General features: G+C 40.7%; 2 protein-coding genes across 5 annotated transcripts; both read left to right on the forward strand.

Annotated features, from left to right (window-relative positions):
• Nucleotides 1-1,557: 1,557 nt before the first annotated feature.
• LOC125531347 (uncharacterized) lies at nucleotides 1,558-6,744 on the forward strand. 2 transcript variants are annotated; one of them, XR_007293163.2, is made up of 11 exons: nucleotides 1,558-1,758; nucleotides 1,863-1,937; nucleotides 2,057-2,143; nucleotides 2,727-2,783; nucleotides 3,217-3,309; nucleotides 5,005-5,077; nucleotides 5,268-5,343; nucleotides 5,430-5,520; nucleotides 5,628-5,749; nucleotides 5,967-6,025; nucleotides 6,356-6,744. XR_007293163.2 is itself a non-coding variant. In XM_048695765.2 (10 exons), the coding sequence occupies exons 1-9, from the start codon at nucleotides 1,711-1,713 to the stop codon at nucleotides 5,745-5,747; spliced, it is 720 nt and encodes a 239-aa protein (XP_048551722.1). In that variant the 5' UTR covers nucleotides 1,558-1,710; the 3' UTR covers nucleotides 5,748-5,749; nucleotides 6,356-6,744. The 2 variants fall into 2 exon arrangements, 1 of the variants encoding a protein (XP_048551722.1); XM_048695765.2 differs by lacking the exon at nucleotides 5,967-6,025.
• A 568-nt stretch (nucleotides 6,745-7,312) lies between these two features.
• Nucleotides 7,313-12,404, forward strand: AMSH2 (associated molecule with the SH3 domain of STAM 2). Of its 3 annotated transcripts, none has more exons than XM_048707957.2 (9): nucleotides 7,313-7,723; nucleotides 8,562-8,608; nucleotides 8,707-9,007; nucleotides 9,119-9,208; nucleotides 9,307-9,369; nucleotides 9,513-9,587; nucleotides 10,128-10,190; nucleotides 11,719-11,771; nucleotides 11,937-12,404. In XM_048707957.2, the coding sequence occupies exons 2-9, from the start codon at nucleotides 8,595-8,597 to the stop codon at nucleotides 12,118-12,120; spliced, it is 843 nt and encodes a 280-aa protein (XP_048563914.1). In that variant the 5' UTR covers nucleotides 7,313-7,723; nucleotides 8,562-8,594; the 3' UTR covers nucleotides 12,121-12,404. The 3 variants fall into 3 exon arrangements, with proteins under 3 accessions (XP_048563914.1, XP_048563913.1, XP_048563915.1); XM_048707956.2 differs by having other exon boundaries at nucleotides 7,318-7,560; XM_048707958.2 differs by having other exon boundaries at nucleotides 7,567-7,836.
• The last annotated feature ends 12,634 nt before the right edge of the window (nucleotides 12,405-25,038 follow it).

Here is a 25,038-nt window from a genome sequence, read left to right on the forward strand (position 1 = left end):
TAACTGGTTGAAGCATGAGTTCAATAAATGCATTATTTTTAATTCCTAAGTAAATTGTCATGGTCATCTCGGAACTATCTGTATATGTGTACCTAGTTTTCGTCTTCTGGCCCATGTGTATGGTCATTCATTTTTGTAGGCAAATTCGTAAAGCTTTATTCATTGAGAAATAATGTTTACATGGACAAGTACATGACCATAGGGCTGGCCAAATCAGACATGTCAATCAAACCCTAGACTAAGAGCAAAATCAGTGTTTCTAAGCTCATGGACAAAACTACATGAACTGAAAGCTGAAGAGTGTTTTAATGCGATGTGTATCCGCTGGATATAAAGATCTTCCGCAAGGGCTAGTGCTTCTCTTGCTGTCTTGCGGCAAGACCCTCCAGTGTTGCCGGATTGTTAATACCACCATTTTTTTCTTTTATTTTTGAATTTGAGATGTTTTTTTTTCTTTTGAGTTATTTTGAGATAGTTTTTTAGCACCTTTTGAGATAGGGGAGGGCGCTGCTACGTGTCGGCCAACTGATGTTTAGATTTTATCCGTCGTCTCGATGGCCGTTGGATACCCGAACTGATAGTCGTCTCATCCGGTGTCTGCGCCCCGCATGCCCATTCGTTATTTCCCGCAACAAACGCTCTGTTGCAGAAACAAGACAGTCTTAACCCGACCCCGACTGAGCTACGCCCCGCTTGGCGCCGCCACCAAGCCACCACAAAATATGCCCGCCGCCGGCGTGTAGGAGCTACTCTAGTTGCGAAACCTCATCTTCTCTAATTTCTTGCAACAAAAGCTTTGTCGCGAAACTTTCTCATATCTAATTTCCCGCAACAAGAGCTTTGTTGCGAAAACCCGTTTTCTCTAATTTTCTGCAACAAGTCCCCTGTTGCAAAAACTCTTATTCTCTAATTTTCTGCAGCAAGACCCTTGTCGCAAAAATTTAAAAGACATCTCATGATGCGCCTAATTTTCTGTAACAAGACCCTTGCAACAACATCTCCGACCGCGTCGTGCAGTCTTCACTGTCGCCGTTCCGCAACAACATTGTTGTTGTAGAAACTTGGAGTGTGCGTGGACGTAAGGCGTTGTGATGTGGTTGTGTCTAGTGTTGGTGGTGCCAGGATGGTGGTCGCCCAGAAATGCGGGGGTGGGTCTCCGATCCATACCTGCTGGAGTCGACGTCGGCCACCGCCGAACCCATCATCGTCGCCACCGCGCTGGATATGCCCCGGTCGCCGAACGCCGCCGCCCTCCCAAATCCAGAAGCGTCGCCCTCCCAGAGACACGAGTCAACGGAGGCCAGCTGCACGACTGCTTATCCTGAAACAATAGCTCTGTTTCAAAAAATGAACGTGCGTGACACGGAAAGCGAGGCCGTTCTCGTCTGTCTGGTCAACAAGCGATCCGACGGACACGGAGCCGGCGGATGCGCGTGCGAGATCGGTCGGCGGAAGGTAAGCTTTTCCCTTTGAGATAGTTTTTTTTAGGTGAATTTGACATAGTTAATACCACCACTTGACAAGGAAGGGGCCTCACAGTTCGGTCCAATGACACCAAACCAAACACGGCGCCATTGTTTTCGAGGCCCAGGCCCATCTACTCCTGAAGGCAGGCGCATCGGAACGAAGAAGCGCAGCCGCGCCGCGCAGACAACACCACCCTACTCCAGCGTCGACGCCGTCACGCCGCCAGCCCGCCGTCCCTGAGCAATGGAGTCGAGGAAGCCGCAGCGCTCCGCTCTCGTCGACAGCTATGTGGTAAATCCTCCATCCTTCCCTTGGATATCCCAGCATCTAGCTCGCTACCTCCGCGGATTTCGACTAACCCCCTCGCCTCGCCTCCCCTCGCCGTCGACGCTCAGGTCCCCGGCGACGTCATCCTGGACCTCGCCGACATGACCAACCAGACCATCAAGCTCGGCGCCGGTCTGCGCCAGGTAAAACATCCCGTGTTGTAAAGTGGGAATCGGCTGCCCCGTCCGAGGTTTAGGGATTAGGGTTTTAATGGGGTTCATTTTGGGTAACGAGGCTTACGGTTCATTCGGGGGGCTCGCAGGATTGTGACACTATCCAGGCAACTAGTGCTGGGAGGCTTCGACTGTCCAAGCCCAACAAGTACTGGGTGGAGAACTCCCAGAAGAGGGTGAGTCCTCTGGTTTGCGCTCATAGATGCTTTTTCACACTATAGAAATTGTCCCTATGTAGGATATTGTATCTGTGAATTTTATCTCTGCTTGAAAGAAACCGTTGTAGCCACCATATGCTGTTTTTTCATGCAACTATTTTTTCTCACACTTCATGCTCATGGTTTGACTGAAGGAAATTTATGCTGATCTTCCTATGTTGTGACCCTTGCTACCAATATCACTAAACTAATGTGGAAGCCTAAGTGCCACTATTGTGGACCAGGTCATGTTAATACAATGCTATGCAACTTCCAGCACTGATGCACACTAACATTCATTTGGAATTGTCATGGACTCATAGTTACCTTTCAAGTATGCAGTGTATATGTATTGTTCCGGCCTTTGTTTTGGATCAAGTTTCAACTCTTCATTGCTTGAGCATGTTGATTTCTCTTCAGCTTTTCCAAACACAGTTAATCAGTTTGATAAACTCCAAACATTACCTTGTCTCCCTCTGTAAGGGAGTATATGAGATTGTGCATAGTATGCTTTTTCAGTATTCAATGACTGCCTATTCATACAATGCTTGTTTTTTTGCAGTATGTACCTTCTGTAGAAGATACGGTTCTTGGTATTGTAGTTGACACCAAACCAGATGTAAGTATACATTTGCCTTTAGAAGTACTTCCAGCTCGATTTCTAGTCTTATGATCGCTTTTATAACCATCTTATTATAGATCTGATGACATCCTCCCTGTTATTACAATCGAAATATACTCCCTCCGTTTCTAAATATGAGTCTTTCTAGAGATTTCAATATGAACTACATGCGGATGTATATAGACATATTTTAGAGTGTAGATTCACTCATTTTGCTCCGTATGTAGTCTATATTGGAATCTCTAAAAAGACTTCTATTTAGGAACGGATGGAGTGTATCTAAAGTCAAAATGAGCATTCGCGAATTTTACCATAGGGCGATGACCAGAAGCATAATTTTAAATGTTACTTTAATTAATTTATTCTGCATGCGTATGATGTGTTCTTATGGATTCTTTCCCTTCTGCTGAGTTGGATTTGGTTATTCCAGAACTTCTTGGTGGACATAAAGGGGCCTAATTTGGCCTTTTTACCAGTTCTTTCATTTGAAGGTGGTACAAGGAGGAACATACCAAAGTTTGAGGTATGACATTGAGTCATTAATGGTTGTAGAACCTTTCCTTCCAATTATAGGTTATTTTGTGTGAAGCGCACAGTGCTGTTCTGCCTTTATTGGCCATCAAAGAAGGAACCATTTTTATTAGTTACTAGGAAAATGCCCGTGCATTGCAACGGGGATACACTAATGAAACGGGATGCCATGATAGAAAAATGTTGGCATGGTAGCAAAATTGTGGAAGAAAATGCTGCACCATGGCAACGAAAACGGGTCGTAACAGCAGAAAACCATCAGTTTTGTAAGTTCCACTGACGTGCTCGTGCTCCCCATCTTCCTTCGCCTTCGACGCTCGCACAGTCGCCGGCGTTTGAATCCGTCGCTAAGGCAGCTTTTATGCGGTCCATGCAATTGTTGATGCTCTAGCTCGCCATGGCCTTTGCCAGTTGGCCATTCGCGCCACCTCAGCCTCAATATGGACTGAGCATCGCCGCCATCACCGTAACCTTCTTGATTCGTATGGGGATGACGGAGCATGGCTGCGGGTTCAAGTGCATTGAAGCATTTATAGTATATCATCCGGGCCCGGGGTCTAAACAGCGAAAACCCAATGAAGTGCATACAACATGGAAATGCAACATTTTAACTTCTAGTCGCTATTAGTTTTGTATCTACCCTATTGAAATGCAATATCCAAAATCCTAGTTCTTTTTCTTTAGTATTACTTGGGCTCATTTTCGTAGTCTATTTTTTTCCTTTAGTGTTGACTGAGATAAAACAAAGCGAACATATGCATGGACATGCTTATGAAATCGTCTTTCTGTGCATTGTCCTCTGGTTCCGAGTACACCTTCCTTCTCGTTGAAGTATGCTGCCAAGGTCCAAAGTGCTGTGGTACCAGTAGCCGCCCACCTGGCCGTGGAACAGGCCCATCATACGGCACGCCTCCGAACTTGGTGACAACTGATGACAGACGGCAGCATGCGTGGGGCTCCCTGCAGACTGTTCACCACCTGGGAGCCACAGATGTGGACCGCACATCCGACGCAGGTTCCGTTGTGGTCATGTGGCGAGGCTCCATGCAGATCTCGTGGTGGTCGCATGGCATGGCACGTATGTGATTTTTTAGGAGTCTAAAAATGATGGCAGGGAAGGCGCTGCAGTCAAATTATTTTTCTTTGAGTAGCTATTTGGCATATCATATGTTTTTTCTTATAAAATTAACATGAATTCATTGATTGGATCAAATTATTATGTATCTTAGTAGATACTGAAATCTTACATGGTGCAATTTTTAGTTTTTTGTTTATCTTGTATGGAGCGCATACGTTTTTAAATGATTGTTTTTATGCAAAATATAGGGTTTGATAATTAAATTTCGAAAAGTGTTGAGCTGTTTTTGTTTGTGATGCATTTTTGTCATTTTTTGGTCAATTTCACTTGTTTGTTGATTCCGATCCGTCCTCAGTCGTTACATTGAAATAGCCGCCCCGTTATGTAGTTTCAGATTCATTACATGCACTCAATGATGTTTGTGTTGTAACAATTTGTCAAATACTGGACGCGGGTGTTATACTTAAGTTGGGAGTATATGCCTTAAAAATATGATCTCAGCTTGTAATGATTCCGAAAGGTTGCAGTTTCTGTGCCTAATATTCAGTTTCCTTCCTTGAGCTTGATGCATGCTTATTATAAATACTTACTGTGTGTTTTCTCATGCAGATTGGTACATTAATATATGCCAGAATGGTGAAAGCAAATAGCATTATGAATCCAGAGCTTTCATGCATGGATGGTAACTTGCTAATTTCATAATTCAGTATTTCTATGAGTTTCAAAATTAGAAGTTAAAAAATACATCATGTTGGGAATCTTGGCTCATATGGCTGTAAGATCTTGGAGTACAGTGTTTTGGGCCAAACTGTTGCATATTTGTTTCCTTGTACTGCTATCCAAAATATAATGATATGGACTATCTTTTACAGCAAGTGGAAAAGCTGCTGAATTTGGTCAACTGAAAAGTGGTTATACGTTTGAAACATCAACTGGCCTGGCAAGAATGTGAGATGAATGCATGCCATAATCTTTCAGTAATGTGCTAGTATTACTATTCTCCTTCATATATTTATTATGTTGATTACTTGTAGGCTTTTAAGTTCCCCAACATGTCCACTTCTAGAGGCCCTTGGGAAAAAACTATCATTTGAGATAGCTGTTGGACTGAATGGTCGAGTATGGGTATGCTTCTAATATAATCGTGTTTTTCTTTCTCTTTTGAAGACTTGTAAATTATTAATGCATGTTGTGCTTGTTAATTGCTTATATACCCTATTTATGTCCTGTAGGTGAATGCTCCTTCGCCAAGTAATGTCATTGTTGTATCAAGCGCAATAAAAGAATCAGAATCTTATAGTCGCTTACAACAAAAAAGCATGGTGGAAAAACTCCTGGCTAAACTGTCATGATGGTAAGTCAGCACATAGTTATTCAAACTTATAACGTGGGGTGGCACCCCATTCTCATTAGTCTGTACTTGTAAATACTCCCTCTGTATCAAAATATAAGACATTTTTTGACAGTCAGTGTTAAAACGCCTTATATTTTGATACAGAGTGAGTAATATATAACCAGTTCTTTCTCCTTGGAAAATGCATTGCACTGTGCTGAATTTTTGATTGCTGCAGTTCTCACTGAGCTTTATGCATTTGTCAACAGTGCACCTATATCATTCATCCTGCATAAGGTGAACAACAGGACAACATCATTTTACATGTTTCAGAATTTATACAATTATTAAATAGACTTTTGAGTGACGAATACATAGCTTCTACATATGGTCAGCAGCATGCGAACCATTTGGACACTTAAATGTAGACTTCTTGATCGCAAATGTTAATTCTTCCTTTTTTTTTCTTCACTGGATCAATGGACACCGAGACATAACTATTGCTTCATCATGGAGCGATATCATAATCTATTCCACTGGGTTAAGGAGGAGATTGCACTGCATGTTTCATGTCTGCTGTTGTCGATTGAGAAGTGTTGGAAAATTTGACTGCATCTTCCCTTGCAGGGAGCAGGATATAATCAGGCACTGTAAAAGGATTCTGAATTATTGTTTGTCAAACGCCGCAGATGATTCTGTAACCGGAAAGATGGCTAGTCACTAGCATGCACCTTAGCAAGGAATAGTAGATGGGATGGCATGTAAAATAGACGCGTTAAAGTGGTTGGTGCTTTTTGATGATGTAGGGGTTAAAGCAACCGGTTGATTGGTAAACATTCTAAATGACCGTGTGGATGTTGTACTTGCGGATACATGGTTTCTTAGTTATGTAATATGCTACCGTAAGAGATTCGCACAAGGCTGCGTGTGCTGCTCTACTGAAAGATGATTGATGGATATGACTCCTATATTTTATAAATTTATAGCGTGTGAAACTATCACACTGAGCTCTGTAAGCAAGATCAGGTGAAGTCCTGCTCAATGATATGGTGCATGATTTCACGTTTCCTGACACTAAAAGGTAGCAGAACTGGTTTGTACCGACACACGCTCCCGCGCCTGAGATGCAATCCAACGTCTCCCAGGTGTGGCTCTAGAACATTTTGCAAAGAAGCCCCTCAGAAGTTTATGAATTGCGTGCAGGTACAGCAGCCTTTTAGATGCGTTGGATCTGAGATCAACGGCGGTGTCAGCTGAAACTTTCCTGCGGATCACAAGCGCGCAAACGTGACGCCTCCCGATTCCCCAACAAACTGTCCACCCTCTCCGTCCCGCGCTGCGCCCGGCACACGCAGGTCGGCACCGTCGCACGCCAGCAAACTGTCCACCCTCTCCGTCCCACGCTGCGTCAGGCACAGGCAGGTCGGCACCGTCGCACGCGTCGACACGAGCCGACACGCAGACACGGGACACGGAGTCCCAACGCACCGCGGCGCCGCCAGCCACGGCGCTCTCCCTTTGATGCATTTTTGCTTCCCGTCGGCACCTTCCGGGCCTCGGACTTGTCGTCCTTATCTCAAAATTATGTCTCGTTTTTCTTTTCCGTGCGACGGGCGATGATGTGTATGGCATGCACGGCCCCTCTGACGGCGATGTGTGTGTGTACGCAATCTCGTTCTGAAACCGGCTGCGGCTTTCGATTCGCGTCGCGTCGGACAACACAAGAGCATCAGCATCACGCGCCCATCGTTTGCTCGCCTTTCCCCTCCCCTCTCCCCCCTCGGCTTCCCCTCTCGGCTCCAGCAAAACTCCTCCAGTCCAGACTACACCCGGTGAGCGCCCTTTCCCTCTTCCCCGACCTCCCATCCCTTCTCCGTGCGTTCGCCGCTGCTTTGCCCTAGCTGGGTGGCAGGCGGCCCACGAAATTCTTGGACAGAGATTAGTAGATTTCCCGGCCCCGGCCGGGGGAAGATAAGGATAGTCTCCTTCGGCGAGGTGGTAGCTTGTCCTTTTTTAATTTTCTTTTTGCTAACAACGTGGTGGCTTGTCTTCGTACATGTTTGGTAGTTCGGTGGTTGCTGGTACTCCCTCCGTTGTTCACAAATAGTGTAAGATGTTTTGGTCTTTTGATATTTCAATATGAACTGCATACTGACTGAAATGAGTGAACATACACACTAAAACGTGTCTATATACATTCGGTTCAGAAAATAGTTAGAATATCTTATACTTCCTCCGCCTGAAATTACTTGTCACATAAATGGATGTATGTAGACATATTTTTAGTTAAGTCCATTTCTATCCATTTCTGCGACAAGTAATTCGGGATGGCGGGAGTATTTGTCAATGGAGGGAGTATGTCGAGCTGAGCTGATCCTTAATCAGACTAATTATTATGTACTCCCTCCGCCCGGAATTACTTGTCATGTAAAATGGATGTACCTAGACATATTTTTAGTTATAGATACATCCATTTCTGCGACAAATAATTCGGGACGGAGGGAGTAGATGGTTACATTTTTGTTCTTCTAAAGCAATATGTGGCCACGGCCACTACTGTTACCCCATTGATCGTGAGTTTGAGGCTTTGATCAGTGGTGCATGTGACTGGGTTCATGGTCTATGGCAGCACTACTTTATGTGTTTTAGATGATGTTGATCATTCTTTATTAGGATTGAAAAAAGCAAATCTGTTTAGTTTGACTACCTGATGCTTAACGCCACGTGCTGCTGCTGTTGAGATCTCCTGAAGTTGCTACATTTTAAAATAAATGAGTAAAATGCTGCCACTCTTTTCTCTGTTCCTAATTGTTTGACAATTCTTGATTTCTAGGTTGGAATTAGGCCCCACTGAGCGCCCCCAGCCATGAGTTGCAGGAGGTATACCATACCAGCTAGTCTCTTATTTTTCTTTATCTCGACTGTAGTTCTGCTACAATTATGAGTTCATAACATTTTGACATGTGATGCTCATGCAGATCTGAAAACACTACCAGAAAATGCAGGACGCGTTCAACACGTGGTGAAACGATGTATCTACATACTGCAGATGCTAAAAAGATCACCCACTACCAAGCTAATCTACCAACAACAATGGATCGCGATATCGGCGCCTACCCTGTGAAGCACCACTTTCCGTCTCCTATAGTTTCTTGGATAGAAGACCTTTCTAGCTTTGGCGATGTTCCTTTTAGTCATGATACTGAATACGTGGATGATCAATCAACACCTTCATTTGGGCAGTCTTCTGCATCTAGCAATTTGCATGACATGCAAATAGTACGTTCTGTTTTCATTTCTAATCCCCTTCTCTGAGTGTGTGCTCTTCCTTGGAGCATGTGAAGACACTCAAGTTTTAGATAAAATTGCTGATGTATGTGTGTCTTGCAGTCAGTGAGATTGACAGACGAATTCATGGAACTTGCAAAGGAGAATACAAGCAATAATCTAGAGACCTGTGGAATTCTTGGTGCTTCATTTGTAAGTGCAGTTGGGAGAAGAATTAGATACCAATGTGACCACTGATAGTCTTGCTATATTCACATTTGCGTCTTAATTTATTTTACATTTATTTGCAGAGGGATGGAACTTATTATGTGACAACATTGATCATTCCAAAGCAAGAAGGAACTGCTCACTCAGTATGTCAGTAACTGCATGGTTAAAAAAAAAGGCATTATGTTGTTTAACTTGTCATTTTACCTTTCAACATATCATTTGTCATCTTACTTTAATGTGTCTTGCTTCCATTTATCTATCTGAATCTGCCTGTTTCCAAATGCAGTGTCAAGCTTCTAACGAGGAGGAGATACACGCCGTATTATCAGAGCAGTCACTTTACCCTGCAGGGTGGATACATGTAGATATCTGAACATTCCCATACTTCATCGAATTCAGTTTTCTGTTGGTTTATAATATCAGTGTATCCAGTGTTTAGTGCCAAGTTAGGGTGTGTAATCTGACTTTCCTGTCTTCTGATTTGAAACTAGCATTATTTAAAAAAATATATCACGGGAGGTAAGAACATAAATATTTTAAGATATATATTCATAATGGTTACCATTGAATATCCACTGTTACTGTTAATAAAAGCATGAATACAGCCTCCACCACTTAATAATATACTGCAATTGTGGCCATTGCTGCAGCCAATTTAAAACTATTGTGTTTGTCAATTCTAATACATTTGAAAGAAGATTGTGAAAGAAGATTAACATAAAGCACAATTAATACCAATATTTTTCTTATAGAAAACACACTGAACTTAGCAGCATGGAATCCATCTTTTTTAACCAAAACTTGTTACTTGAGCATATGCTTTCTTAGCGTGCTTAGATGCAGTAACTTCTGTAATTTAACAGTTAAGTCAACAATTGACATTTTGCTTTGTCTTTTCCAGACTCACCCTTCACAAACATGCTTTCTATCGTCGATCGATTTGCACACTCAATTCTCTTATCAGGTATCTAAATAAGTTTTGTTGATGTTTATGAATTAAGGATATTGCTTCTTTTTATGAAAATCCTAGTCTCATATACCATGGACATCCTCCATGAAAAAATTCAGCTAGAAATTATATTTGCCGAATCCTTCAACCACTAGAGTAGCTAACAAATATGATTTTAATCTGTATGCAACAACGCACATTTGAAACTTTTGAGTTATTGGTATTGGTACGACAGTGCCATATCTGATGATCAAACCACTTAAGGGGCTTGTATGCTGCTAGGCATAAAATGTATAAAATAATAAGTTCGCTCTCAAAATGCTGAATAGAAACAATCACAAGTTCACCAATATTAACTCCAAAAGGCACCATGTCATCTGCAAACATGGTCTATCCTTTATTGAGTAGGGGTTGACTTGCTGTCACTTGTTAGGCCTTTGAGCCGATACTTTATCTTCAGATGGGAAAAATCACATATTGTATGGTACACGGCCTAAGGCATATCGGGCTTAAGCTGCATCAGTGCTTTAGTTGAACGTTGTCACCTAACTTTATAGCAGGGTAGACCAGCCAAGTTAATGCAAATTTACAGAAGCATGACCTAACTGAGTTAGTGTGATTGTTGTGTTCTCCCTGGTTTGCACTAGCGAGCCAACATTGATAAAAACATGTACGCTTCGTTTGGATGTCTGTATTGAGCCCACTGAATTGAATTGGGATGCAATACCAAATTAACCAACACATTGAGATGCAATACCAAATTAACCAACACATTTGGATGCGCGGTGGGAGACGGCTGGGGGTTGTGAGGTGGGAGGTCACCGCCCTCTTCTGTGCTGCCCCTTTCTTCGTTTCTGTTGGGGGCAAGTGAACCGGCACCTTTTGCGGGAGCGAGACAATTGAGAGGATTATGGACCGTCTCTAGCTTGGTAACAAGGGAGAGAGCATGCAATTGTGAGAGTAGAGATCAGAATTGAGGCAAGTTTCCAAGAGTCAATGCGGTGATCATCCATCCAAACAGCCGTATTGGAGTCTAGACAACACCAATTCACGATTCCAGGGTCAAATACATACATCCAAACACAGCGGTAGTCTTATCTCAGAATAGCTGGCTTTGTGTAACAATCTGTGGGGAGCTCACACTAATCCACGAGTAAACAGTAAGCATGGCAAAAACGGTATGCATCTCATACCGATACCTAAGCATGTGAGCACATACAATACATAGAACCGAAACATTCTCGCAACCCGCGGCGCGCACGTCGTGGCGAGGCGGGCGGCGGAGGAGGAACGGGCGTGTACAACTCCTATTTCCAAGCTCCCAATAGCATGTGATGGAGCAGCCCTTATAAAGAGGTCTTACTCTTCTTACTGTAGCAGTATGGTACTAAACTTCCCACACTTTCCACCACTTGCCGTACACATGCATGGGCCTTAGAGATTAACCAGGGATTATTGTCTTATATGGGCCTAAGCCCATCCATAATCCAACACTTTCATGCAGTTATCACTTTTTTTACATAGAACTATCAACTTTATGCAGGTCATGCTACCAGAAGCTGTTGCCATTGTTGCTGCTCCCACCGATCCTACTAGGCATGTGTTTTCTTGCTTAAAATTAAGTTAACATGCAGTGGCGAGTCATTCATTTTATTGTTATACCTAATTGCCCGCGGTGATGCCACCTGGCTAGGCATCACCTGGCTAACAATATCGTAGAATAAAGTCTGAAAGTCTTTCTGCTGTTTGCAAACCTTCCAGGAGCTATGGTATATTCAGGTTGACAGATCCAGGAGGCATGGATGTGCTCAGGGAGTGCAGTGAGAGTGGGTTCCATACTCACCGAGAGACGACGGATGGCGGTCCAATATATGAAACCTGCACCAACGTGCATTTCAAACCTAATTTGCGGTTTGAGATTGTCGATCTGCGTTCTGGTGCGTGACCAATCCGGCATACCCTCTGGCATACTGTAATATGTAAGTATGTGATGTGACGCATATGCCATAGATGATGATAGATCTTACCGGTGACTGTTAGTCAGCTTGATGGGCGTGTTAAAAAATGGTGTTACCAACCTATGATGTCAACTATTCCCTCCGTCCCGGAGTAACTCTTAACTGGTCTGTTGTAATGTGGTGTGCCTGAAAAAACAGACACGCTCGTCTAATGTATTTTATGTACTACCCCCTCCATTCGGAAATACAAGTCTTTTTCTTAAGATTCCAATATAGTCTACATATGGAGCAAAATGAGTGAATCTACATTTTAAAATACGTCAATATTCATCCGTGTGTAGTTTATATTAAAGTCTTTAGGAAGACTTATATTTAGGAACGCAGAAGAAAGTAGATAATTGCCAGTGCGTTGCAACAATATCATGAATATTTAACAATATCATGAATATTTAAGTAGGTTAGCATGTGATGTACCTGCTCCTCATGTTAGTGTGATTTTGTAAAAATAATGGAGATTTTTATTCGCTAAGCATTTTCTTTATCAAAGAACACAATAATTTAGCATATAATATTTTGTGAGCACTCTTACGACAAAACTGGATTAATGGTTGTTGGATGCATAAGTAGTATCTCTACTTGGTGTAAAAGATTTGGCTAGCATAAGATGAGAAGTAAGCTTAAACATATTGGAGATCCATGACAATATAACTTATATTCGGATATAAGAAAACGTAACACATTATGTTGTTTTCCTTGTCCAACTCACTTTTTAGCATATAATATTTTAATGAATGCTCACAATAACAAAAGAGGTTCAAGATAGTATATTTATATATAAAATCTTTTTTTATTACTTCCTATTAATTGCAACAATGACTAAACCTATGTTTGTGAACTTCCAACAAATTTCATGTGACATACTCCTTATATGTGAAGTCATCACCTTTCATAAGATTATTATATAATCTTTTTATTTCTTTTATATTATTTTCTTTTCCAAGATCAAAACAAGAGAGCAAAGCCCTCAACTCAAAACCACTCTATTATATAACTCTCGGACTTGATTACATAGATAGATCAAAAGCAAAACTAAAAGAGTAGATCATACTAAAACTTTTATTCTACTAGATCAAAATATAACCAAAATGATCGAACTAACATAAACGATAAAAGTACAGATGTGATAGTGATACGATACCGGGGCACATGCCCCAAGCTTGTCACAAGCCAATGGGAGTGCCCATACCCATGTACTCAAGTCTCCTTCTTCGAAGATGGTGATGACAAGGTTGATGATGTGGAAGGCTTGTCCTCTGTCTTTCAAGGCATAGGCTCACCATCGTAAAAGGATAAACGAGTCTCTGAAATTCTTAAATCTGCAGCCAAACTCATCCTTTTAAATCTGTATTCATACTCACAGTTTTGGTTTTGCATGTCTCAATGGATTGAGGGTGTTGCATCACCTCCGGAAGGTAGTGGTTGATGACCTTCTCGTAGAACTTGTCCTTGGGGGCTTTTGGAGACGTTATGTCGATCTAGATCTGTCAGAAAAGTAGCTCGAAATAGGAACAGAGGATATCGTCGTGATACGGTGGTCAAAACCTTCGGGAGATTATATAATAATTTTTTACCGTGCATAACAAGTATCTGAGGGAAAACAAAGTCCGGAGGACACACGAGATGGCCACAAGCCCGGGAGGCGCGCTCCCACGACTTGTTGCCTCCTCGTGCGCTATTCGGACTACATATTTTGCTATTTTTTAAATATTTCAAAACGGAGTACAATTGCCTTTGAAAAAAATTTGGAGTCGGTTTACTTACCATATCATATATCTATTCCTTTTTAGAGTTCTGGAGCGTGTTGGAAAGTTTCCCTTATGTACTCCTTCAGTGTTATGGTATGGATAATATTAGTTTGAACGTTTATGGGAGTATCTGAGATAAAATGTTTGATTATTTGCCCATTCACCGCCTTCGGCGTTGTTGATCTTGATGGCACCGGAACGATAAACTTCTTCAATAATGTAAGGCCCTTCCCATTTAGAGAGAAGTTTTCCTGCAAAAAGTCTTAATCAAGAGTTGTATAACAAGATTTGGTCACCTACATTAAATTCCTGCTTTTATATTCTTTTGTCATTGTCATCTTTTAACCATTTCTTTAAACATCTTGGCATTTTCATAGGTTTGGGTTCTCCATTCATCAAGTGAGCTAATGTCAAATAACCTCTTTTCACCGGCAAGTTGGAATCATAGTTGAGCTCTTTAATTGCCTAATAACCTTTGTGTTCTAATTCAAGAGGTAAGTGACATGCTTTTCCATAAACCATTTTATATGGAGACATACCGATGGGATTTTTATAAACAGTTTTATAAGTCCATAATGCATCATCAAGTTTCTTAGACCAATTCTTCCTAGATTTGTTAACACTCTTTTGCAAGATCAGTTTTATTTCTCTGTTACTTAATTCTCAGTAGACCGAGGATGATAATAAGATGCAATTCTATGGTTAACATCATACTTAGCAAGAAATTTACGGAAAGCACCATGAATAAAGTGTGAGCCACCATCAGTCATTAAATATCTAGGGATTCCAAATCTCGGAAAAATAACTTCTTTAAGCATTTTAATAGAGGTGTTATGATCAGCACTACTAGTTGGGATAGGTTCTACCCACTTAGTAACGTAATCAACAACAACTAAAATATGAGTATACCCATTAAAGGATGGAAACGGTCCCATATAATCAAATTCCCAAAGATCAAATGGTTCAATGACAAGTGAATAATTCATTGACATTTTCTGACGTCTACTAATGTTTTCAATTCTTTGACATTCATCATAAGACAAGACAAATTTACAAGCATCTTTGAAGAGAGTAGGCCAATAAAAACCAGATTGTAATTCCTTGTGCACAGTTTTATCTCCAGCATGGTGTCCTCCGTAAGCCTCTGAGTGATACTTGCATAGGATCTATTCCTGTTCATGCTCAGGTACATATTGTCTATTAACACCATCCACTCCTTTATAAAGGTGTGGGTCAAAGTAATGTCTTAAATCATAGAAAAACCTTTTCTTTTGTTGGTATGTGAAACTAGGTGGTATAAATTTAGCAATAATAAAATTAGCATAGTCTACATACCATGGAGTACTACGAGAAGCATTTATAACGACTAATTGTTCATCAGGAAAACTATCATCAATAGGTAGTGGGTCATCAAGAATATTTTCTAACCTAGACATGTTATCTACTACGGGGTTCTAGCTCCTTTCCTATCAGTAATATGTAAATCAAATTCTTGTAGCAAGAGAACCCACCTAATGAGTCTATTTTTAGCATCTTTATTTTCCATAAGGTATTTAATAGCAGCATGGCCGGTGTGAACAATTACTTTAGAATCAACAATATAAGATCTAAATTTATCACAAGCAAACACAATCGCTAAAAATTCTTTTTCAGTAGTAGCATAATTTCTTTAGGCATTGTCTAGAGTTTTACTAGCATAATGGATGACATTTAATTTCTTATCAACTCTTTGTCCTAGAACAACACTGACAACATAATCACTAGCATCACACATAATTTCAAAGGATAGGTTCCAATCAGGTGGTTGAACAATAGGTGCAGAAATTAAGGCTTTCTTAAGTATTTCGTAGGCTTCTAAACAATCATCATCAAAAACAAATGGAACATCTTTTTGCAAAAGATTAGTAAGAGGCCTAAAATTTTTAGAGAAGTTTTTAATAAATCTCCTATAGAAACCAGCATGACCAAGGAAGCTTTTTATACCTTTGATATCTTTAGGACACGACATTTTTTCAATAGCACCTACTTTAGCTCTATCAACTTCAATACCTTATTCGGAAATTTTATGCCCCAAGATAATACCTTCATTAACCATAAAGTGTCACTTCTTCCAATTCAAGACAAGATTAGTTTCTTCACATCTCTACAAAACTCGGTCAAGGTTGCTTAAGCAATCATCAAAAGAAGTTTCGTATACGAAAAAATCATCCATGAAAACCTCAACAATCTTTTCACAAAAGTCAGAGAATATAGCAGTCATACATCTTTGAAAAGTAGCAGATGCATTGCATAAACCAAAAGGCATACATCTATAAGCAAAAGTACCGAAAGGGCATGTAAAAGTAGTTTTCTCTTGATCCTCTTGTGACACAGGTATTTGGAAAAACCAGAGTATCCATCTAGAAAGCAGAAATGTGTATGTTTTAATAGTCTTTCTAGCATTTGATCAATAAAAGGTAGAGGATAATGATCTTTCCTAGTAGCTTTGTTTAATTTTCTAAAATCGATTACCATTCTATAACCTATGATAGTTCTTTGTGAGATAAGTTCATTTTTATCATTAGGAACAACAGTAATACCTCCATAGGGACACAATGAACAGGGCTTACCCATATACTATCAGCTATGGGATATATTATACCTGCTTCCAGAAGCTTTAATATTTCATTTCTTACCACTTCTTTCATTTTTAGATTTAACCGTCATTGATGATGAACAACTGGTTTAGCATCAGGCTCCATATTAATTTATACTGACATAGAGTGGGACTAATGCCCTTAAGATCATCATGAGTATATCCAATAGCGGCACGGTGCTTCCTCGGAGTTTTCAATAATCTCTTTTCTTCATGTTCTAAAAGGTTAGCACTAATAATAACATGATATCTCTTCTTTTCATCAAGATAAGCACATTTCAAAGTATCAGGTAATTGTTTAAGCTCAAACACGGGATCGCTCTTGGGTGGAAGAGGATCTCCAAGAGTCTCAACATGCAAATTGTGTTTCAAAATAGGCATTTGTTTAGAGAATATTTCATCTATTTCGTTTTTTTCATTCATAAACATATCATTTTCATGGTCTAGCAAATAATGTTCTAAAGGATCAATAGGAGGCACGACAATAGAAGCAAGACCAATAATTTCATCTTTACTAGGCAATTCTTTATCACGAGGTTGTCTATGGAATTGGGAGAAATTAAACTCATGAGACACATCCTCGAAACTTACACTAACAATTTCTTTCTCACAATCTATCTTAGCATTAACAGTGTTCAAGAAAGGTCTACCAAATATAATGGGACAAAAGTCATCTTGTGGGGAATCTAAAACTAGAAAATCAGTAGGGTATTTTATTTTCCCGCATAAGACTTCAGCATCTCTAACAATCCCAAGTGGTGTGACAGTATCTCTATTAGCAAGCTTAATAGTAACATCAATATCTTCTATTTCAGAAGGTGCAATATCATTCATAATTTATTGATATAAAGTAAAAGGTATTGCACACACAATATCACCCAAATCACATAAGCCATGATAACAATGGTCTCCTATTTTAACAGAAACAACAGGCATGCCAACAATAGGTCTATGTTTATCTTTTTCATCGGGTTTAGCAATTCTAGTGGCTTCATCACAGAAATAAATAATATGCCCATCAATATTTTCGCCCAAGAGATCTTTAACCATAACAACATTAGGTTCAAATTTAATTTGTTCAGAGGGTGTAGATGTTCTTGTATAACTCTTACGGACTACAGCTAAAGCTTTAGCATGTTCTTTTATCCTAACAGGAAAAGGTGGGTTCTCAACATAAGCAGTAGGAATGACTGGATCAACATTATAAATAATGGTTTCTTCTCCAGCTTTAATGGGTTCTACTACTTTTACATCAATGTGAGGATGATATTTAAACCACCTCTCCTTAGGGAGATCAACATGAGTAGCAAATGATCCACAAAAAGAAGCTACTATCTCAGAGTCAAGTTGCTAAATTCATGAAAAATATCGGTATCCGTAAAAGATTTAACACAATCAAACTCAAGGTTTATACCAGACTCCTTACCTTCCTCAAACTCCAAATCTTCAAAGTTGCGTTTAATTCTTTCCAAAGGATCCCATTTGAATTCAATAGTCTTCTTCATAAAAGAACCAGTACAAGAAGTATCGAGCATGGATTGATCATTATAAGAAAGCCGAGCATAAAAATTCTGTATAATAATTTCCCTTGAGAGCTCATGATTGGGGCATGAATATAACATTGACTTAAGCCTCCCCAAGCTTGAGTGATACTTTCTCCTTCACGAGGCCAATATATATATATATATATATATATATATGTATATAATTCCGACCACGGTGAACCAGATGCATAGGATAAAACTTTTGATGAAATTCCAATTTCAATCGGTTGTTATTCCAAGGTCCAATATCATCCCATAGCCTATACCATGTCAATGCCTTTCCCTTCAAAGATAAAGGGAAGACCTGTTGGGAAGCATTGCATAGAAAAGAAAAAAAAAATCTACGCACACACAAGATCTATCCATGGAGATGCATAACTACGAGCAGGGAGAGTGTGCCTACATACCCTCGTAGACCGTAAGCGGAATCATTTATTAATGCAGCTGATGTAGCCGAACTTCTTCGTGATCCAACTGATCAAGTACTGAACGTACGACACCTCCGCGTTCAGGACACGTTCAACTCGGTGACGTCCTTGCCTTCTTGATCCAGAAAGATGGGCGAAGTAGTAGATGAGTTCTGGCAACACGACGGCGTGGTGACGGTGGTGGTGATGCTATCTTCGCAGGGCTTCGCCTAAGCACTCCAAAAATATGATTGAGGGATGAAACTGTGGAGAGGGGCGCCGCACACGGCTAAGAGATTGTCGTGGGATATGTGTGGCGCCCCCTCCTTGGGCTCCAAGGAGGTGCCCCCAAGGAGGTCGAATCCTCCTTGGGCTCCTACCTTAGCCCCCCATTCCTTATTTGTGCGCAGGCGGAAGGCTGGGGAGGTGGCGCCCCCCCTTACCTTTCTCTCATGAGGAGGGAAAGGCGGAAGGGGCCAACCCTCCCCCTTTCCTTCCCCTAGGGCCGGCGGCCAGGGAAAGGGCACGCCAGCCCCCTTGTGGGCTGGTGTGTGCCTCCGCTTGGCCCATTAGGCCCATAGACATCCCGGGGCCTCCCGGAACCCCTTCCAGTGATCCGATGGTTACTCGGTACAATCTGAAACCTTTCCGGCGTCCAAATAACATCGTCCTATATATCAATCTTTACCTACGGACCATCCCGGAGCTCCTTGTCATGTCCGTGATCTCATCCGGGACTCCGAACAACATTCGGTCACCAAATCACATAACTCATATAATACTATATCGTCAACGAATATTAAGCATGCGGACCCTACGGGTTCGAGAACTATGTAGACATGACCGATACACCTCTCCGGTTAATAACCAATAGCGGAACCTGGATGCCCATATTAGTTCCTACATATTCTATGAAGATCTTTATTGGCCGAATCTTATGACAACATACATAATTCCGTTTGTCTATCGGTATGTTACTTGCTCGAGATTCGATCGTTGGTATCTTCACACGTAGTTCAATCTCGTTATCGGCAAGTCTCTTTACTCATTCTGTAATACATCATCTCGTAACTAATTCCTTAGTCACTTTGCTTGCAAGCTTCTTGTGGTGTGTATTACCGAGAGGGCCCATAGACACCTCTCCGATACTCGGAGTGACAAATCCTACTCTCGATCCATGCCAACTCAATAGACACCTTTGGAGATACCTGTAGAGCATGTTTATGATCACCCAGCTATGTTGTGATGTTTGATAGCACACAAGGTATTCCTCCGGTATTCGGGAGTTGCATGATCTCATATTCGAAGGAATATGTATTTGACATTAAGAAAGTAATAGCAATAAACTAAACGGTCATATGCTAAGCTAACAGATGGGTCTTGTCCATCGCATCATTCTCCTAATTATGTGAACCCGTTACCAAATGACAACTCATGTCTATGGTTAGGAAACTTTAACCATCTTTGATCAACGAGCTAGTCTAGTAGAGGCTCACTAGGGACACAATATTTGTTTATGTATCCAAACATGTATTTAAGTTTCCGGTCAATACAATTCTAGCATGAATAATAAACCTTTATCATGATTAAGAAAATATAATAACCATTTTATTATTGCCTCTGGGGCATATTTCCATCACTCTCCCACTTGCACTAGAGTCAATAATCTAGTTCACATCGTCATGTGATTAACATCCATAGTTCACATCGCCATGTAACTAACACCCAAAGAGTTTATTAGAGTCAATAATCTAGTTCACATCGCCATGTGATTAACACCCAAAGATTTTATTAGAGTGTGATCATTTTTTGCGTGTGAGAGAGGTTCTAGTCAATGGGTCTGCAACATTCAGATCCGTGTGTACTTTGCAAATGTCTATGTCTACAATGCTCTGCATAGAGCTACTCTAGCTAATTGTTCCCACGTTCAATATGTATCCAGATTGAGACTCGGAGTCATCTGGATTAGTGTTAAAGCTTGCATCAACGTAAACCTTTACGACAGACTCTTTATCACCTCCATAACCGAGAAACATTTCCTTATTCCTCTTTAGGTACCTAAGGATAATTTTGACCGTTGTCCAGTGATACACTCCCGGATCACTATTGTACCCCTTGCCAAACTCATGGCAAGGCACACAAATAGGTCTGGTACACAGCATGGCATACTTTATATAACCTATGGCTGAAGCATATGGAATGACTTCCATTCTCTCTCTATCTACTATCGTGGTCGGATTTTGAGTCTTACTCAACTTCACACCTTGCAACACAAGCAAGAACCCTTTTGTTTGACTGTTCCATTTTGAACTTCTTCAAAACTTTGCCAAGGTATGTGCTTTGTGAAATTCCTATTAAGTGTCTCGATCTATCCCTAGAGATCTTGATGCCCAATATATATAAGAAGCTTCATCGTGGTCTTTCATTAAAAATTATTACTCAAGTATCCTTTTATGCTATCTAGAAATTCCATATCATTTCCAATCAACAAAATGTCATCCACATATAATATCAGAAATGCTCCAGAGCTCTCACTCACTTTCTTGTAAATACAGGCTTCACCATAAGTCTGTATAAAACCATATGCTTTGATGACATCATCAAAGTATATATTCCAACTCTGAGATGTTTGCACCAGTCCATAAATTAATCGTTGGAGCTTGCACACTTTGTTAGCACCTTTAGGATCGACAAAACCTTCTGGTTGCATCATATACAACTCTTCTTTAAGAAATCCGTTAAGGAATGCAGTTTTGACGTCCATTTGCCAGATTTCATAAAATGCGGCAATTGCTAACATGATTCAGACAGACTTAAGCATCGCTATGGGTGAGAAAGTCTCATCGTAGTCAACCCCTTGAACTTGTCGAAAACCTTTTACGACAAGTCGAGCTTTTGCAGATAGTGACATTACCATCAGCGTCTGTCTTCTTAAAGATCCATTTATTCTCAATGGCTTGACGATCATCGGGCAAGTCCACCAAAGTCCATACTTTGTTCTCATACATGGATCCTATCTCAGATTTCATGGCCTCAAACCATTTATCGGAATCTAGGCTCATCATAGCTTCTTCATAGTTCGTAGGTTTGCCATGGTCTAATAACATGACCTTCAGGACAGGATTACCGTACCAATCTAGTGCAGAACATGCTTTGTTCGACCTATGAGGTCCAGTAGTAACTTGATCCAAAGTTTCATGATCATCATTATTAGCTTCCTCTCCAGTTGGTGTAGGCATCACAAGAACGATTTTCTCTGATGTTCTACTTTCCAATTCGAGAGAAGGCACAATTACCTCCAAGTTCTACTTTTCTCCCACTCACTTCTTTCGAGAGAAACTCCTTCTCTAGAAAGGACCCATTCTTGGCAACAAAGATCTTGCCTTCAGATCTGTGCTAGAAGGTGTACCCAATTGTTTCCTTAGGGTATCCTACGAAGATGCACTTCTCCGATTTTGGTTCGAGCTTATCAGGCTGAAGCCTTTTGACATAAGTGTCGCATCCCCAAACTTTAAGAACGACAGCTTAGGTTTCTCGCCAAACCATAGTTCATACGGTGTCATCTCAATGGATTGAGACGGTGCCCTATTTAACGTGATTGCGGCTGTCTCTAATGCATAACCCCGAAATGATAAAGGCAAATCGGTAAGAGATATCATAGAACACACCATATCTAATAAAGTACGGTTACGACGTTCAGACACACCATTACGCCGTGGTGTTCCACCTGGCATGAGTTGTGAAGCAATTCCACATTGTTTTAAATGAAGGCCAAACTCGTAAATCAAATATCCGCCTCTGCGATTAGATCGTAGAAACTTTATTTTCTTGTTACGATGATTCTCCACTTCACTCTGAAATTCTTTGAACTTTTCAAATGTTTCAGACTTGTGTTTCATCAAGTAGATATATCCATACCTACTTAAATCATTTGTGAAGGTCAGAAAATAATGATACCACCGTGTGCTTCAACACTCATCGGATTGCATACATCGGTATGTATTATTTCCAATAAGTCATTAGCTTGCTCCATTGTTCCGGAGAACAGAGTTTTAGTCATCTTACCCATGAGGCATGGTTCGCAAGTATCAAATGATTCATAATTAAGTGATTCCAAAAGTCCATCCGCATGGAGTTTCTTCATGCGCTTTACACCAATATGACCTAAATGGCAGTGCCACAAGTATGTTGCATTATCAATATCAACTTTGTATCTTTTGGCATCAATATTATGAATATGTGTCTCACTACGATCGAGATTCAATAAACCATTTACATTGGGTGTATGACCATAGAAGGTTTTATTCATGCAAACAGAACAACAATTATTCTCTCACTTAAATAAATAACCATATTTGCAATAAACACGATCTAATCATGTCCATGCTCAACGCACACACCAAATAACATTTATTTAGGCTCAACACTAACCCCGAAGGTAGAGGGAGTGTGTGATGGTGATCATATCAATCTTGGAAACACTTACAACACTCATCGTCACCTCACCCTTAACTAGTCTTCATTTATTCTGCAACACCTGTTTCGAGTTTCTAATCTTAGCAACTGAACTGGTAACAAATACCCAGGGGCTACTACGAGTACCAGTAAGGTACACATCAATAACATGTATACCAAATATACCTTTGTTTACTTTGCCGTCCCTCTTATCTGCTAAGTATTTGGGGCACTTCCGCTTCCAGTGACCATTTCCTTTGCAGTAGAAGCAGTCAGTCTCAGGCTTGGGTCTACCTTTGGGCTTCTTCCTAGGAGCGACAACTTGCTTGCCATTCTTCTTGAAGTTCCATTTCTTTCCCTTGCCATTTTTCTTGAAACTAGTGGTCTTATTAACCATCAACACTTGATGCTCTTTCTTGATTTCTACCTCCACTGATTTCAGTATCGCGAAGAGCTTGGAAATCATTTTAGTCATTCCTTGCATATTATAGTTCATCATGAAGCTCTAGTAGCTTGGTGATAGTGATTGGAGAACTTTGTCAATCACTATCTTATCTAGAAGATTAACTCCCACTTGATTCAAGCGATTGTAGTACCCAGACATTCTGAGCGCATGCTCACTAGCTGAGCTATTCTCCTCCATCTTGTAGGCAGAGTACCAGTCAGAGGTCCCATGCCTCTCAACATGGGCATGAGCCTGAAATACCAGTTTCAGCTCTTGGAATATCTCGTATGTTCCATGGCGTTCAAAACGTCTTTGGAGCCCCGATACGTCTTTCGAGCCCCGATTCTAAGCCATAAAGCATGGCACACTAAACTATCTAATTGTCATCAGGTCGAGCTTGTCAAACGTTCATAATGTCTACATCAGGTCCTGCAACAGGTCTATCACCTAGCGGTGCATCAAGGACATAATTCTTCTGTGCAGCAATGAGGATAATCCTCAAATCACAGACCCAGTCTGCGTTATTGCTACCATCATCTTTCAACTTAGTTTTTCTCTAGGAACGCATTAAAATTTAAGGGAACGGTAGCACGGGCCATTGATCTACAACATAGATATGCAAAAGCTATTAAGACTAAGTTCATGATAAATTAAGTTCAATTAATCAAAATACTAATGAACTCCCACTTAAATTAACCCCCCTCAAGTTATCTAAGTGATACATGATCCAAATCAACTAACCCATGTTTGATCATCACATGAGATGGGGTAGTCATCAATGGTGAACATCTCTGTGTTGATCATATCTACTATATGACTCATGTTCGACCTTTCGGTCTCCAGTGTTCCGAGACCATGTCTGTACATGCTAGGCTTGTCAAGTTTAACCCAAGTATTCTGCATGTGCAAAATAGTCTTAAACCCGTTGTATGTGAACGTAGAGTCTATCACACCCGATCATCACGAGGTGCCTCGAAACGATGAACTTTGGCAATGGTGCATACTCAGGGACAACACTTTTATCTTGAAATTTAGTGAAGGGATCATCTTATAATGCTACCGCGGCTCTAAGCAAAATAAGATGCATAAAGGATAAACATCACATGTAATCAAAATATGTGACATGATATGGCCATCATCATCTTGTGCTTTTGATCTCCATCTCCAAAGCATCATCATGATCTCCATCGTCACTGGCTCAACACCTTGATCTCCATCGTTGCGTTGGGTTCATCTCACCAACTATTGCTTCTACAACTATTGCTAACACATAGCGATAAAGTAACACAATTACATGGCGCTTGCATTTCGTACAATAATTAAGAGACAACCCTAAGGCTCCTGCCGGTTGTCGATATTACAAAACATGATCATCTCATACAACAACGTATATCACATCATGTCTTGACTATATCACATCACAACATGCCTTGCAAAAACAAGTTAGTCGTCCTCTACTTTGTTGTTGTAAGTGTTACGTGGCTGCTACGGGCTTCTAGCAAGAACCATTCTTAACTTCGCAAAAACCACAACGGTGATTATCAAGTTTGCTATTTTAACCTTCTTCAAGGACCGGCCGTAGTCAAATTCGATTCAACTAAAGTAGGAGAAACA

This window comes from Triticum urartu, chromosome 3A (genome assembly GCF_056163025.1).
Source record: "Triticum urartu cultivar PI428250 chromosome 3A, HENAU_Tu73, whole genome shotgun sequence".
NCBI classification, from domain to species: domain Eukaryota; kingdom Viridiplantae; phylum Streptophyta; class Magnoliopsida; order Poales; family Poaceae; genus Triticum; species Triticum urartu.

Excerpts from the sequence above, each read along its gene's own strand:
- LOC125531347 (XM_048695765.2), top strand. The coding sequence starts at position 1,711 with ATGGAGTCGAGGAAGCCGCAGCGCTCCGCTCTCGTCGACAGCTATGTG. Across the intron at positions 1,759-1,862 it reads CTCTCGTCGACAGCTATGTG|GTCCCCGGCGACGTCATCCT; the intron begins GTAAATCCTCCA and ends GTCGACGCTCAG. Across the intron at positions 1,938-2,056 it reads TCGGCGCCGGTCTGCGCCAG|GATTGTGACACTATCCAGGC; the intron begins GTAAAACATCCC and ends GGGGGCTCGCAG.
- AMSH2 (XM_048707957.2), top strand. Across the intron at positions 10,191-11,718 it reads ACACTCAATTCTCTTATCAG|GTCATGCTACCAGAAGCTGT; the intron begins GTATCTAAATAA and ends AACTTTATGCAG. Across the intron at positions 11,772-11,936 it reads GCTCCCACCGATCCTACTAG|GAGCTATGGTATATTCAGGT; the intron begins GCATGTGTTTTC and ends CAAACCTTCCAG.